General features: G+C 42.1%; 2 protein-coding genes across 2 annotated transcripts in view; one reads left to right on the forward strand and one right to left on the reverse strand.

The window, feature by feature from the left end:
• The first annotated feature begins 802 nt into the window (after window positions 1-802).
• On the forward strand, window positions 803-7806 carry EFCAB9 (EF-hand calcium binding domain 9). Its single transcript, XM_055555284.1, has 5 exons — window positions 803-1491; window positions 4629-4777; window positions 5556-5732; window positions 6701-6823; window positions 7801-7806. Exons 1-5 carry the CDS (start codon window positions 1236-1238, stop codon window positions 7804-7806), a joined length of 711 nt encoding a protein of 236 aa, XP_055411259.1. The 5' UTR covers window positions 803-1235.
• Window positions 7807-13242: 5436 nt separating this feature from the next.
• Window positions 13243-16290, reverse strand: part of UBTD2 (ubiquitin domain containing 2) — a 64667-nt gene continuing 61619 nt past the window's right edge. Inside the window, exon 3 of the mRNA XM_055554446.1 lies at window positions 13243-13834. Coding sequence (XP_055410421.1) covers window positions 13437-13834 — 398 coding nt within the window. The 3' untranslated portion in view covers window positions 13243-13436. The remainder of the gene's footprint in view (window positions 13835-16290) is intronic.

Raw genomic sequence — 16290 nt, forward strand, 5'->3', positions numbered from 1 at the left:
GTTTGAATACTTTTCATTTATTTTGGATATATTATCTAGGAGTGAAATTGCTAGGTCATATGGCATGGGGTCGAAAAGAATCAGACACGACTGAGTGACTAACGCTAAAAATAATGGTAATTTCATGTTTAACTTTTTAAGGAACTTCCCTTCAGTCTTGAAAGATGATTTTACTGAAATCATCTTTTTTCCTGAAATCATAATTTTAGTTGGCTAGATTGTTTTTACACACTGAAACATTATTCCGTTATGTTTTGGTTTCCATGTTGTGAAGAAGTGGATTGTTAATCATCAGTCCTTTGAAAGTAATCTTTCTTCTCTGATTGCCTTTAAAATCTTTGTCTGTGGTAGAAGATAGTTTCACTCTGATGTGTACAGATATGTATTTCTTCTTCTTTCAGCTACTTAGGACTTCAAGGTTTTGAGAAGCGATATTGCATGGCTAAAAAGCAGTGACTATTGGCAGGCTATCTGGGTTCACATGCTGACTTCACCATTAATTAGCCTATTGACATTAGGAAAATAACTTTTCTGAACCAGTTTCTTTTTTTATGTTTTTATTGATATAGTTGATGTACAGTATTATATAACTTACAGGTGTACAACATAGTGGTCCACAATTTTTAAAGGTTAGATTCTATTTACAGTCATAAAATATTGGCTAGGGAATTCCCTGGTGGTTCTGTGGATAGGAGTCTATGCTTTCACTACTAAGGGTGCAAGTTCAATCCCTGGTTAGAGAACTGAAATCCTGCAAGCTGCGAGGCAAAGCCAAATATATATATATATGTATACTATATATATAGAGAAACATGTAATATATAATATATACTCCTTGTATAATATATCCTTGTAGCTTATTTTATACACAGCAGTTTGTGCCTTGAGCCTGTTTCTTAATCTGTAAAATAGGTATAATAATATTTGCCTCTTAGAATTCTATGACTAGTCTTCAGACTAAATGAGTTAGTATATTAACACAGAACAGTGCCTGGCATGTAGTTACATAGCTGTTCACTTTGATAATGATATGAGCACAGTCTGTGGATGGGTGTCTTTCACTGACTTTGGAAAATTCTCGTTTTTTATTTTTGGCTACCCTGCTTGGCTTGTGGGATCTTAGTTCCCCGACCAGGTATTGAACTTGGGCCTCCAAAGTGAAAGCGCCAAGTCCTCACCACTGGTCAGCAGGGGGAATTGCCGCAATTTTAAATTTTTATTGACTGTTTCCTGTGATGTCTGACCTAGGAAGATCTTTACTACCTGAGCTTTTCTCCACCCAACATTCTAGTTCTGAGGCAGAATTCTCTGTTCTACTTCAGGTTGCCAGAGTCTTCGGCTTAAAGGGCTCCATAATGAAACTGAAGCAGGGATCGTTTCTGTGGTACCTTTACCTGGACAAACTGTACTGCTTATTATCCGTGAGAAATGTGAAGGCCTTGGTGGAGTATTTTCACCTTCTTGACGTGCACCACAAGAAAACCTTGAATGGTCAGTACTTCCGTAAGTGCTTCTTCTGGTCATGACTTGGTTTTTAACGAATGTGCAGGAGAACTTACAGAGCCAGAAACTAGTTCATTTACACAGGGATTACATCTTCGAAACGAAGCACAGAGAGACCCCGCCAGCTGAGACTTGATGGCAGTTCAGTGAAGCAGATAAAACAACAAGCTTTGGGATTAGATCTTGGCTCCACGCGTTATTCCTTGGTGACTTGCACAATGTCATCATCCTCTTTTAAGTCTAATTTTCTTCATCCGTAAGTGAGGCTTCTAATAATGGAGTCCACCTCACGGTTGGAAAAGAAAGATAACGAGGGACTTCCCTGGCAGTGTAGTGGTTAAGTCTCCACGCTTCCACTTCACGGGGCGTGGGTTCAGTCCTGTTGGGAGCTCAGATGCTTCATGCTGCACGGTGCAGCCAAAACAAAGGTGATGAGATTAGATAACATATGGAAAGTGCTTAGCACGGTGCTCGGCACGCTCTAAGGGTTTACTGTGTTTGTTACTGTTACAGCTATTCCTGGCGGCCGACCCCTCTCAGGCCTTAACCCTCAAGAGTCCCTTAGCAAAACTTGCCCATAGACTGGGAGAATTGAGTCAGATGATCTGCAAGCTCCCTCCTAATTCTTGGTACTTGTTACTGACAAGTGTTGATGAGCTCAACCCTGCTGCTGAGTGCACAGCACTTTAGGGCTTTCTGTTTGCTTGGTATTTGTTTCTTTTTGGACCTGGGTGGGCTTCCCAGGCGGCGCTGGTGGTAAGAAGCTCACCTGCCACCGCAGGAGCTGCAAGAGACGTGGGTTTGATCCCTGGATCGGGACGATACCCTGGAGAAGGGAATGACTAACTATTCCAGTATTCTTGCCTAGAGAATCCCGTGGACAGAGGAGCCTGGTGGGCTACAGTCCATGGGGTCACTGAGAGTCAGACAGGACTGAAGAGACTTAGCATAAATAAGGTATCGTATTCACTCATTGTAACCTGAGGGAGAGAAGTATCATTTATCAACAAGGAGTTTCTTCCATAAAAAATTTTTTAAAGAGTTCATTCAATCCTTATAAAATAATAAAGATACCTTTATTTATTCATACTTTCATGCCTCAGATTTATACACAGCATGTCACCAAATCTTCCCAATAACCCAGTCCTAGATAAGACAACTGTAGGGCACCTTGATGTAAACAGAAAAGCTGGCCCCAAACCCCAAGGGTTTCTAACTCTAAAGCCCATAGTCTCACCAGCGTTTGCTGAGCAGTCTGATCTCCCTGGTAACTAAGTCGCTCCCTGCTGATGCAACACCTGAGAGATGAAGTCATACTCGGGTCTTCTGGTCACCAAGGGACCGGATGGTGACCTGGAGGAAGGCACAGGCTTGAGCTTTGCCTGCCAGGGATGTGGTGACGTCAAACCCTGGATGCTTGGCCTGGAGTCGGCTGATTGAATAATAGTATCTGTTGATTAGCTACTGAGCCTTACCGTAAAGCATTCCTCACGAAGCAAGGACACAGGCATCACCATGTTTGCACATGGTGTGTTCCCAAGTGCTCACACCTGGTGGGACATGGGAAACCCTCAGATCATGACACTGTGTTGACTGGTTCATTGTACCCTTAGTCCGCTTCAGCCAGGACTCCAAACCACACAGACATGCTTTACAGATTTAGTGGAGCCATGTCTCGTGCAGGAGACACATGACCATTAATGTAATTAATGTGTATGTGTGCGTGCTCAGTTGCTCAGTCATGTCTGACTCTTTGTGATCCCATGGACTGTAGGCCACCAGGCTCCTCTGTCCATGAAATTTTTCATGCAACCATACTGGAGTAGGTTGCCATGCCCTCCTCTAGGAGATCTTCCGACCGAACATGGGTCTCTTGCGTCTCCTGCATTGGCATGTGGGTTCTTTAGAGCTTTAATGCTTCAGGGCTTTTTTGTTTGTTCATTTATCTTTTGATTTTTGTCTCTTTTAGGACTGGGTATAAATAAGGTAGGGCTTCCCAGGTGGCACCAGTGGTAAGAAACCCGCCTGCCAATGCACGAGCTGCAAGAGATGTGGGTTTAAAGCCCTCTGTAATCAGTGGGCAAAAAGAAATCACATGTAAACAAAGTTACACTTGCGAATCTCTGAAATCTTACAGGTGATCTGTACATACAACCTGTACAGCCACATACCACTGTGTGAACACATCACCATGTTTGTTTCTTCCATCTAACATTCCCCGAGACAGATGATGAGTGAGTGGAATTTCAGGCAAAAACCTTCCCTGTCCTTTAAATTACAGTGGTTTTTTTTTTTCCCTCCGATTGTATATGACTGCAGATGCATTAACTAATGTGCAAAAGATACAGCTTCACTGTAGAAAGAGCAAGGCTGTGGAGTCAGATGGACCACATATGAAGTCCAGCTCTGCCACTCCAAGTGTGGTCCACAGAACAGCAGAGGCCACATCACTTGGGAGCTTGTTAAGATGCAGACTCAGTAGTCCCAAGCCAGTTTCTAATCACAACCGCTGTGTTTACAAGATCCCCAAGTGACTGGTATGCCCATTACAGCTCCAGAATCCCCAAGCCTAGCTATCACCCAAAGCTTATTGTGAAAGGCTGTGTAGCTGCCTGGGCTCCGCGACATGCAGCACTTAAGCGCCCAGCACCTAAGGCGCCTGATGCTAGCTCCTTCCCCAGTCAAAAGCATTTATGTTATGTAAGCATGAGGCACAGTGATACTCTTATAGAAGAGGAATGATTTTTAAATTTCTCTTTTTAATTCTCTCAAGTGAAAGACCCAGGTGAAATGTCAGCTATTCCAAGAGCATGTCCTAGGTCCCCAGTGAGAACTAAGCTCTTCTATGTACGAGGAGCACTTTGAGCCTATTATTGGTTATGTATGCACATCGGTCTGTTCCATCGAGCACATGAGCTGCGCCCAGGAACCAAGCCCTGTCCACTCTCCCCTTCTTCACAAGTCCAGGTGCAGTGGAATGTGTAGTGGCAAAGCCAGAAACAAAGTATTATCATTACTATTGCCACGTCAACAAGCTTCCAACAAGACCACCATTTCGGTGGCTCCCAGATGTCGAACATTCTGGAACTGTTTCAGAATAACCTGTCTCATCTCCCTGTCGACAGATGTGCTGTTTTACCACTTCCTTCATCATGTGACTGACTTGACACGGAACCAGATCACAGTTGTGTTCAACATGCTGGACTGGAATGCGGTGGGCGAGATTGGTTTTGACCAGTTCTACATGCTGGTGTGCATACTGCTGGCCCAAGAGGCAAGTAGCCAGCCAGGCTCTGGGGCGTCTGCCACCATGTCGCTAACGGCGGCACCAAATTAAGAGTGTGGCACAAGTTTTCTTCTTTTCACTGGAAACAGGAAGAAGAAACAGGGGGAGTACTACTTTTGGTTCCTAAATGGTCCATCTATAACCTAGGAGTTTCGAAAGGTTACCCAGCTTCCCTCCCTCTTTGCCTTTATAAAGAACAAATCTCATCCTGTCACATCTCTCCCTGGCATGCCCTTCCTTGTTTGCCCCTTCTAGCTGGTGGGTCTTAAATAATCACCAGTAATCCCAGTTGCCTCTCTTCCTCAGTGATCCCTTTCCTCAGAGAATATTCTGAAGGGGATGAATGAGCAAGACAAGACCTGCTCGTCTTTGGGTACCCACCTTACCTTGCACACACTCCTAGAGTGTATTCACCTCTTTCCCTTCCTTAAGGAAAGGCACCTCATGTCTTCATCATTTTATCGCCAGCGCTGACATTTTCTTACGTAGATTTTCACTGAACACAAGGAAATGCATTCTACTAATGAGAGTTCCATCTAGCAGAACTAATCACTACAGATAGCATCAGTTCCCCTGAGGGCACATGCTGAAGCAGGATCTGATACACTGACCACAGCACCCTTCCGGCCCTGAGCTGCTATGATTCTGCCCTTTGCTTTTAGCTCTCTAGGGAGTGGACTAGTGAATAGATGAGTCTTGATGTAGCAAGCTTAGAAAGTAGCACCGACAATACTATTCCTTTCCTTATGTTTTTCTCTCAAAACAGAACCATTTGGAAGAGCAATTTATCTTCCGCCATTCCCGGCCTGTTTTTGAGTTGCTTGACCTGGATGGGGAGCTCAAAATTGGCCCAGACAACTTGCACATGTACAACTTTCTCTTTAATATTAAAAAGCAGCAACTCAGAGACCTCTACTATAACTTCGACATCACAGGTGACCGCGTAAGTGCAGGTCCCTAGCGTGTGGCCTGGCAGCGTGTGCTCCGTCGTGTCCGACTCTTTGTGACCCCCTGGACTGTGGCTCACCAGGCTCCTCTGTCCCTGGGATTTTCCAGGGAGGGGTCACCATTCCCTCCTCTAGAGGATCTTCCCGACCCAGGGAGTGAACCTGCATCTCCTGCATTGGCAGGTAGACTCCTTACCCCTGAGTCACCTGGGAAGCTGTGGCCTGGCAGCCTCTCTGTCCAGAGCTAGAGGACTGTGTCCTCTGCCTACAGTGGGACAGGGAAGGAGGAGGGAAGGAGAAACCTGCTGGAGCACTGTGTGCTGTGATCACCTGCTGTGATCCCAGTCACAGCATGAGGATCACAGAAAACCTGAGATGGACAGGCCTGTGGAAGAGAGGGTTGTAACTGCTACATCATATAATGTGGATATAAAATTACAGAAGTTTAGAGAAGGAAATTCTGTTGGAAGTTTAGTTGAAAGAAGGAACTATTTTAATATGGCAGGAATTGGTCTTAAGAGGAAGGGTTATAGATTTTAATAAGTAGAAACGAAGAAATTCTTAGATGGGAACACATGAGTTAATTCCAAGAGAAAACAGTGCATACCTATTTCAAGTCCATTCAGCGAATGGCCTAGTCCAAGTCCATGCTGACTAGCAAGTGAGAGCTAAAGTCTAAGCTTTAAACAGATGGACCGCACCGTGAAGCAGCTCAGATGGCAGCCTGAACATGTCTGGACTTGAGGCAGCAGAAGTAAGAAAGTGGCCCTGGTGCCCTCTGAGCCCACAGTAGGCTGTCTCTGGCTCTAGACCACAAGCAGACAGTGATCAGTCCTCATTACTGGGCCTCTTTAATCAAGTTTCCAAGGTTTTAAATGAGAAGTGATTACAATCCTGCTCCCATCTGAAACAAAGTATCAAATCCTTTCTGAAATAACTTTCCTTTTTTCCTCCCCAACACAAGCTTCTTAATTACAAGGAATTTAAGCTGTTTACTATCTTCTCCATGGACAAATATCAGGAGAGTCAGAAAGCAGAGAAAGAGAAGAAGAAAGAGAAAGCTTTACTCAAAAAGAAACTGTCACAAGTGAATGAGAGCCAGAGAGAGAGTCTTCTTGGAATAAAACCATTTGAAAGTATAAGTAATTACAATTGTTAGCATGTCTTAAAAATAAACTTGGCAAATCTAATACAGTTATGTAAAGTTTAAAAAAAAAAAAAAAAAAGAACATCAAAGTGAGAATCTCTGATTTTTACACGAGGGTTGATGTTCTTCAACCCACAGATTCTTAACCGTATTAACCTTGAGGCCTCACATGACTCATAGTCATGTAATCACTTCTCTTTTTTGACATGTCCCAGTTCTGCTGTTGGTTTTCAGACCAACCCTGTCTACCAGGTCCCTGTGTATCAATTACCAGCTCTTCCTGGAGCTAAGCAGTGGAAAGACAATGCTTTCCTAAGATTTGCCACAAGTGGTCCAATACTTTCAGAATTCTATTCTCCCAATCCTTAAGGCTAAAAACAAACTTCAGAATGGAAATGCGCCTCCACGCGTAAGGGAAATTGACTTTTAAGGATATGGGGACTGTGTTCTTCCTAGAACTTGAATTGCTCTTTGATGAGTTAGGTGCTTAAGCAATTATACCAAATCTACTAGGGTAAGATAATTATTACATGTCCTTGTATAATTTTAATTTTTTGTGTAATGCCTTGAATAATTTTTAAGTGCTTTTAGCATGGGATTTGTGAATCCTCCCTACCGGACTGTACTGTGATATTAACTACCATTCAGTAAGTGCTTGCTATGGCTCAGGCAGGGGCTTTAGACACATGGCTTTTTTTATCCTCCTAACCTTGTGAACTGTTACCTACCTAAGGTTCTTAATGACTCACAGTGGTAGGACCAGAGTTCAGACTCGAGGTCAGTTAGACGCCTGTGCTTAGAACAACTTGATCTCACTCACCTCAGTCCTAGCAGATCCTGTTTAAGTTTTAAGGTGACATTTCACTGGCTCAGAAACCCCTTCTGCATAATACTAATTACATCTCCTTCGACCACAGATTTGAGGGACAAGTTTGGTGACTGGAGGAATGCAGCTCATTTCCTATAAACCAAGGATTTCTTAAGGATACACCACATAATATAACTGACCACAGCATTCAGAGTACTTAATAATCATCATTACTTTGTCAACATGCAACAGACAAGAGTACTGCTTATCAAAGACTGTCATTCATTAAGTCAAAGTTGTAATAACTGAGATCATGTTAATTACACTATGAACATCCTTTATATTTACTCTAATAGTCATGAGATTTTAATAACATACTGATGAGTAATGTTTGGAAACCAAACCTTCTCTCTTCCCCAAAATGGTACTACGAAAACTAAATGGAACTAGCAAAAGACCAAAACGTCCCCCGAAACACATATTTCTTGGTTTCTGGTTTATACACAGGGATAATGGGATTGATCTCAAAAACCATTGTGAAGACCAGGAAGATGGGAAGCATCTCACTTAGAACAATGCTATTCTGCTCTGATTTGGTGAACAGTTAATTCTCCAAGGAGAACACCCTCTGGCAAATAGGTTTGGATACTACTACACCTGTAAGAGTATTGTGCTGAGAGACTAGCAGTATCTGGCTGGAAAAGGACAGCAAGAGATTAACCGTCATTTCAAAGGGCCTCGCCACACCACTAGGCTTACCTTGGGATGGGTTTCAGCCTCTTTTCACGCAGCCTCAGTAGCTTTTGCTACCAGCCTTACGACCTGGGTGCAGTTCTGGAAGGAGAAACTGTGGGGTCTGAGGAAGGGAAGTCTTCTCTTTCCCATTTTCCCAGGGGAGCACTCTTGAAATATATAAAGGGTAACTCAACAATGGTATATGTCTTTTTTTCCCCCAGGCATGGTCTCTAAAGCAATGAAGATATCATACCTTTTATTGTTTTAGAATGGGGAGCAGGAAGGAATGACGGACAGCCAAATAATAGGGTATACTAGATTTTAATTTGGGTTAAATACATTTTAAACTGAAGTTCAATTAAAATTTCAAATTTTTAAATAAATTAATATTAAAGTTAATGAATGAAGTTTCATGAATGAGCAGGTAGTAGTCTTCCCCTCCTCTCTGGAAATCATCAGGGCATGTAACTGTAATATCATAACTATAAAAAGTATCACAACCTATTAGATTGAAAAAAATCCTTTTAAGAGCGTTTTTATAAACTGGTTGATTCTAGACTGGAATCAGGAGACTGAGCATTTAGTTCTGGCAGGTCCAAACTCAAACTCAGCATAAAAATTAAAATTCAATTGCATCAGTAAAGTGGCACTTTTTTGGGACCAGGAGTACAATAGAGAAAACAATCTGTCAGTGCCCATTACATTATGTGACTTTAATTTTTTTAAAAAATGTGTATTTGCAGGTATGCATGAAGATGCTTTAAGTTTCATTATCTCCACAGTGAGTTAATCCACTGTGCTATTATGGGTAGAGTTTAGACCAAGCACGTTTAGATAAGTTTTTGGATGGCAGTAAAACGCTATGTCACAGTTTCGTTAGCATTCCTTGGTCAGCAAAGTGTATGTTTCCTAAGGGGTCTCAGCAGTGGGTGGAGGAGCAGCGCTGGAGGGACAGGAGAAACGCAGGTGTGGCTGCAGATATGACTCCAGCTTCAGCCCAGGGCTGTGGGACTACAGGGCCACAATCTCCATCAGCTGCAAAGGGGAAAGAATTTTAGAGAAAGCTAACTCTGCCACATGAAGTAACATCTCTTGCACTAGTTCTTAGCCAAGGACTGCTGCTGCTGTTGCTGCTAAGTCACTTCAGTCGTGTCCGACTCTGTGCGACCCCAAAGACAGCAGCCCACCAGGGTCCCCCGTCCCTGGGATTCTCCAGGCAAGAACACTGGAGTGGGTTGCCATTTCCTTCTCCAATGCATGAAAGTGAAAAGGCAAAGTGAAGTCGCTCAGTCATGTCTGACTCTTAGAGACCCCATGGACTGCAGCCCACCAGGCTCCTCCGTCCATGGGATTTTCCAGGCAAGAGTACTGGAGTGGGGTGCCATCGCCTTCTCCGTGCTAAGGACTAGAAAAGGCCAAATCAACTTGGCGAGCACCTGCTGAGAGGGGCCGTTATCCATGTCCTGAAAATTCTTCTATAATCTCAGAGTGGGTAAGACCTTAGGAAGAAAACCAAGAAGCCATAAAATACAAGACTGATAGATCTGACCATGCAAAACAAAATTTTTACATGGTAAATTACACAAAAACAAATGATAATAGATGATAGAAAACAACAAATCCTATATTAAGGGCATTATATCCTTAATATAGAAAAAGATTTACAAATTAAGAGGATAAAGACCAAAATGGATTACAAAAACGGGCAAACATAGATAATTCATAGGAGGAAAAAAAAAACAACAAATAGCCTTAAAATATACAGGACAATGCTAAGTTTCATTCAAAGAAAAAACACAAACTAAAATCACATGACACGGGTTTCCACCTAGACTGTCAAAGATCAAAAAGTTGGTCAGGGTAGCACTAAACTGGTAAAAATTCATCTGGAGGGCCATTCAGCACCTGCTCTCTGTATGTATACAACGATCTAGCAATACCCCCTCTTCAGCAGCGTATTCCATGGTTGTACAGACACAAGGATGTAACTACAGAAAGGACACTTCACAGGAGCACCGTTTACAGTACCAAAAGTCTAGAAAGGCCCGTGGTACTCCCAACAATGGAATGCCACTCAGCTATAAAAGGAATGAAGCAGATCGAGCTCGAGTTATAGGGAACAATCTAAGATTCACCCAAAATCAAATGTCTAGAATAGCATATGTTATTTATGAAAAAGACAAGGCAGGATGGGTGAATATACTCACACACACCAGAGCAGTGCTTCTCACAATGGGAGCAGCAGTAGCAGCATCACCTGGGAACTCTCGGAAATGCAAATCTTTGTAGCTCCCCAACTCAGACCTACTAACTTGGAACCTCTGGGAGAGGAGTCCAGCAATCTGTATGTTTTTTAAATCTGTGTTTTTAATAAGCCTTCCAGGTAATTCTGATGTATGCTGAAGTGTCAGAACCACTGTGCTGGAATATCTCTCAAGATATCCAGAAAACTGGGAACAGCTGTTGCCTCTGGAGAGAAGAAATGTGAGATGAAGCGCAGGAGGCGAGGAGAGACTCTTTTATGTTCGGATTTTTCCCATGTGGACGTATTGCCTATTTTAAATAAAAATTCAACGATCAAAACCTGCAACTTCCATCCAAAGTGGATAATCCTTCCAAAAAACTGAATGATGGGCTTTGGTTTACAGTATGATTCTTAAAAGAAAAAAACAACCACCTACTGAGACCAGGGTTTCAAGGCAGCAAATACAGCGTATCTATAAATGCCCGTGTATGGTTTGATAGAGCAGAGTCCGGGTTTGGTGATGATGAACTTGTTATTTACTGACCTGGAAGGTTTTTAAAAAGGGAAAAACCTTTTTAGAAGTTTTATCAGAAAGAAGCAGATTGCCCTTACTGTGGACAGTAATAATAGTTAAACACCCAGAATAAAGGCAAAGACAAAGAGAAAAATTGAACTTTTTTTTTTTAAAAAGCACAAAAACCCTACATACTAAAATTGTACACATCAAGTATTGGTCCAATCTTATATCAATCTATTTACAATTAAACAGCACCATGGTTTTCTCACCTAGGTTAGTTAAACATGCCCAGAAAATTGTTATTCAAGGTATATGTTCCTTTAAAATAAAATAAACTCTTAACAGAGCTCAAATCCTCAACAAACAAAAAAACTTTTACCAATCATAGATAATTATATCACCGAATTTACTTAAGAAAAATAGATTTGAACATTTTTTTCCCTCCAGTTGACAAACTTTGAGAGATGCTGCTGTTTAATGTGGCACACAAATTAAGAAACATTTTGATGATGGGGCATTATTCTCAAACACCCTCACGTACCTCCACCTCCACATATAAAAATATTCCTTTGGAATTAATGCTGCTGTCCCCTCTTGAATTTAGATTCAATTATCAGCAAAGCTAAATTAAATGTAGCCACAATCTTTAAAATGATTGCATAAAAAAGAGAAACAGTTAAAGCTCTCAGAAACACGCTACATTACAATTATAGATATTGTATCTAATCAGGCTATAGGAAATTTAATAACATTTTAAACATAACATTTAAACTAAACAGCAGTTTCAGTCTGCCATTGAAATTAATAATGGTACTTCACATCCAAAATGAGTGTGGAGGTCTGATTATTTCCCATTTGAGAACCACGTTAAGTGCCTTCTTGCCTCTGCTTCTCCATCTCATGGATTCCTAGAGGTTCAGAGATATTGTATGTGCTAGCCCCCTTCTCACCTACGGAACCAACTTTGAAAAGGCTCCGAATTAAATACAATCCTTGGCAGCTTTATTCCAGTCATTGTACAGAAGAATCGGGTTATGCCATGGAATTTTTCAGTCTTATCACCTGCAGATGCTTCTTAATTTGCCTCTTTGCTATGAAAGATGAGAGAGGAAAATTCTCATCCACCACAACTACAGGTAACAGTGAGCTATGGTAAGCACTGAAGTATAAAGCAACGTATCATCATTAGGTCTTACTGCCAATGTTTAAGTGATGCCAGGCAATTTTTCACTAGTAAATTTTCACTAGTAAATTATGACTTGAAATTTTTTTCTTAAAGATTGAAGACAGGCACAACTCTCCTAGGCACACACAGAATGGGTTTTCCTTACACCCTTCCTGCAAACCGGGGGAGACAAGATAATTACTTTATTGATTCTGTGCATTCCCTGGCCTAGTATGCATGCATTTGGGGCACAGCTAGCTCTGAAAGTTCTAAGCAGAGTAGGTAGATCAATGAAGGTATTATATAGTACTGACCTTCTAAGCCTGGATATGAAAACAGCTTCGTATATAGACATTTCAGAATACTTATGCAGCAAGAGGACAATGGACTTTTCAACTAAGTATCAGTTGAAAATCAGAGATCTGAATGCAATGACGAAATTATTGCCTAGTGTTCCAGAAAGATGCCTGCCACCAACGCGCTAGAAAGGCACCAAAATTTAGTGTGAACGTAAATAAGGAGCTCAACCTATGAGAATGGGAGTAGCAATACTGAAACACAATTTGCCAGTCTCTACGCCTTTATGGCTGAATATGACTTGAGCAAAGAACTAAGACCAGAAAAGTTATCGAACCTCAAGTACTGCTCTGTTAGTTTCCATTTCAAAAAGCTCAAGTTTTATAACTGTTATTGATGATTTATGGAAATTACATTTGAGAATTCTGTATTCATAGGTGGTTGGTGCTGTTCTTCATGGGTGCAATCTTCTATTTACAGTCCAAATCATTTAAATACAGCCATTACATAGTTGTTGGGTATTTTAAAATAAAAGGTTATCTATTTCTTAACTGCCTCTTGAATTAGAAATTGCAATTACATGAGTCTCAAAGGCTGGCTCTTTGTGTTTTATTAATTACTTTTGTTGGTCTCCATCACAGATGGAATTTTTCACTGATAATTCCTCAGAACTAAATCCATTCATACGGAATTCAGAGCAGTGAAAACAGATTTCACGCCATAGAGTAGGAAATGAGAACAATAAAAAGGGGCATGAAGGATTCGGGGACGGCCAACAGGACTAGGTCAGTTCTCAACTGGTGTTGGGTTCTGCAGAGGTTGGCTCATTATAACCTGTACGACATAGTCCTTTGGGATCTTCAGCTCTTCCAATCTCATTTTGTCAGTGAGAGGTCTGCCAGAAAAGAACCACCGCTGACTAGCTGGTTCCACTCCTTCCGCAGCATGCAGCCGTCTTTTCATGTGGTACACTGTGTCTGTGCTGCGGACCACAAGTTTGAGGTCTTTGCCAGTGGAGAGGCGCAAACGGAGCTGAGATTCATACCCAGAATTGGGCGGTGGCTCAGGAATATCCAGAGTCTCTATGTCGCTCTTTTCCTCTATCATGTTGATTGGTGGTGCCAAGCAATAGACTGGAAGCTGGTATCTATTCCCCAGTTCATCATAGCACTCTGTAAGTGCACCTTCAGAAAGAGAAGAAATGAAAAAGGGTTTAACCTAAATGAATGCATTTTTCTTTACATTGTGCAAATGCTCAAACATCTCCCTGGCTTGCCACTTAATAGGGAAACAAATGTAAAATAAGACCAATCTGTGTCAGCAGTCAGCGACCATCATCATGGGTGGCCCGTGGCCAATTATCTGAAAAACTGCAAGTGTCAGTTGCTCAGCTGTGTCTGACTCTGTGCGACCCCATGGACTGTAGCCCGCCAGGCTCCTCTGTCCATGGGATTCTCCAGGCAAGAACAGAGGAGTGGGTAGCCATTTCCTTCTCCAGGGGATCTTCCTGACCCAGGGATCAGACCTGGGTCTCCTGCGTGGCAGGCAAATTCTTTACTGTCTGAGCCACCAGGGAAGTCCCCAATTACCTGAGTGTTTATCAAATGAACCAGGACCCTAGCTCCTTACCCTCACACTTCTAAGTCATTTCATACCTAATTTACACTTTCATTAAAAAAGGAAAAAAAGCGCACAAAATTCCAATTTACTAATATTTCAATGCTCAGACCAAATTAAGGGGAAATTCAAACTGCAGTGGGCTATCTTTTTAGGAAACGAATCAGCTAACCTTAAAAAACAAACAAACAAAAAAACCAGATCTCTAAGCCCAATTCGCCACAGTAGCATCCCAGAATGGTTCTCTTAATGCCCAGACTTCCTTTGCCAGAAGACCCCAGTCCAAAGAAATCACAAACTAGAGATGACAAGCTTACCAGCTGCCACTGGCTCATGGCTTATATATGAATCTCATTAGCACAATTACCACAGAAGTGACTGAGGTGTTTTATTTACCCTAATTATTAGTCAATCTGTTACAGAGAAGCTACAGGTTAAAAAGGAATAAAAGAAGTATGAAGTTTATAACCCACTGCTCAGGGCAGGGGATAAAAAGTGTTTGCGGTTTAAAAGAAGATATTCATGGTTAATTTCTTTATAAACTGCATTGTAATTACCAGAGCTTTCCTTGGGGAACTTGAGGGCATACTGAATGAATGCTTTATTGTAAGGTATTCATAATGTGTCCTTTGTTCAATATAGATAAAAACCAAAAACATCTATATTCAAAACACTACACACAGGCTAATGAACATGGGAAGTGGGACACTGAGAAATGGTTATCAATGAACAGGTGAGTTAATAAACTGGTCTCTGTGGTCACTATCAACAGGCTGAAAATACAAAGAATTCCACATGAGACTGGAACAGTTGCCAACGCACCAAGCGTTGACCTGGGCCTGCTTTCTAAGTTACGTACGATGGGCTGGAGTGAGACCTCAGCCACCAAGTATCAATACACGTGAATCGCCCCTTCCTCTGTGTTTAATGTTCAGCCTCTGTGCTGTTCACTAATTAATCTGAACACTGCTATGAAACTGTAGAGATGGACATGTTTCAAGCCCAGCTGTGATCACCAGCAGGTTCCTAAACTAGCAGCCATCACACTGTAGTATGTTATTTATAAAATCAGTTGTGCAAGCTTCACTGTGTACATACCTGATATAGCCTTGTTCCAAGGCAAAGAAACCTACCAGTGTCTTTCAGATGGCCTGACCATTAGGAAAACTAGCAAAGAAAAGGTGGAGAGTTCACTACAGACTCATCATCTCTCTCAGGAAAATACCTTCAGATACACATCCCACTGATACCAGCCTGACAGGTACAAGAGCATATATTTACATGCGTGCATGCTAAGATCCTTCAGTCGTGTCTGACTCTGTGCAACTCCATGGACCGTAGCCCTCCAGGCTCCTCTGTCCATGGGATTCTCCAGGCAAGAAAACTGGAGTAGGTTGCAATGTCCTCTTTCAGGGGATCTTCCTGACCCAGGGATCAAGCCAGAGTCTCCTGCGTCTCCTGCGTTGCAGGCAGATTCTTTACCACTGAGCCACTGGGGAAGCCCATATATTAACATAACTATTCTATTAAAAAAAAAGTTCTCTTAGACAGGCACCATTCTACACCTTGTTTTTGGTTGCTTTTTTTGACCACGCAGTATGACATGCAGGATCTTAGTTCCCTGACCAGGATCAAATCTGCGCGCCCCCTGCAGTGGAAGCGGGAAGTCTTAAATGCCAGGGAAGTCCCAAGAGACCAAGCTAAATCACTACTTTTGGAATCAGGAGACCATGACGATACTCCCAGCCTTGTTATTAATTAGGTGTACAACCTCGAGCAACATTCTTTAACCTCAAGCACTTTTCTCAATTAGCTAAATGAGGCAGGATAAAAATGACCTGTAAATTGGTTTCCAGGTTTATACACACTGCTTCATATTCATGCACCACAAGAGATAGAGAACAGGAAAGCAAACCAAAGCTTTCAAACTGTGGGCAGAATCATGTCTTGACCGAAAGGCAGCCTGCATTTCCAGCCTCCCGAAAAAGGAGGGCGCGAGGTGCTGTGGCAGCGTCTTGTCCTG

Source organism: Bubalus kerabau, chromosome 18 (genome assembly GCF_029407905.1).
Source record: "Bubalus kerabau isolate K-KA32 ecotype Philippines breed swamp buffalo chromosome 18, PCC_UOA_SB_1v2, whole genome shotgun sequence".
NCBI classification, from domain to species: Eukaryota; Metazoa; Chordata; class Mammalia; order Artiodactyla; family Bovidae; genus Bubalus; species Bubalus kerabau.

What these genes read in the sequence shown, in the direction of transcription:
- EFCAB9 (XM_055555284.1), top strand. Translation starts at nt 1,236, where the DNA reads ATGTCTGACCTAGGAAGATCTTTACTACCTGAGCTTTTCTCCACCCAA. An exon ending in CCACAAGAAAACCTTGAATG is followed by an intron (nt 1,492 to 4,628) that starts GTCAGTACTTCC and finishes CCCTGTCGACAG; the next exon opens with ATGTGCTGTTTTACCACTTC. An exon ending in GCATACTGCTGGCCCAAGAG is followed by an intron (nt 4,778 to 5,555) that starts GCAAGTAGCCAG and finishes CTCTCAAAACAG; the next exon opens with AACCATTTGGAAGAGCAATT.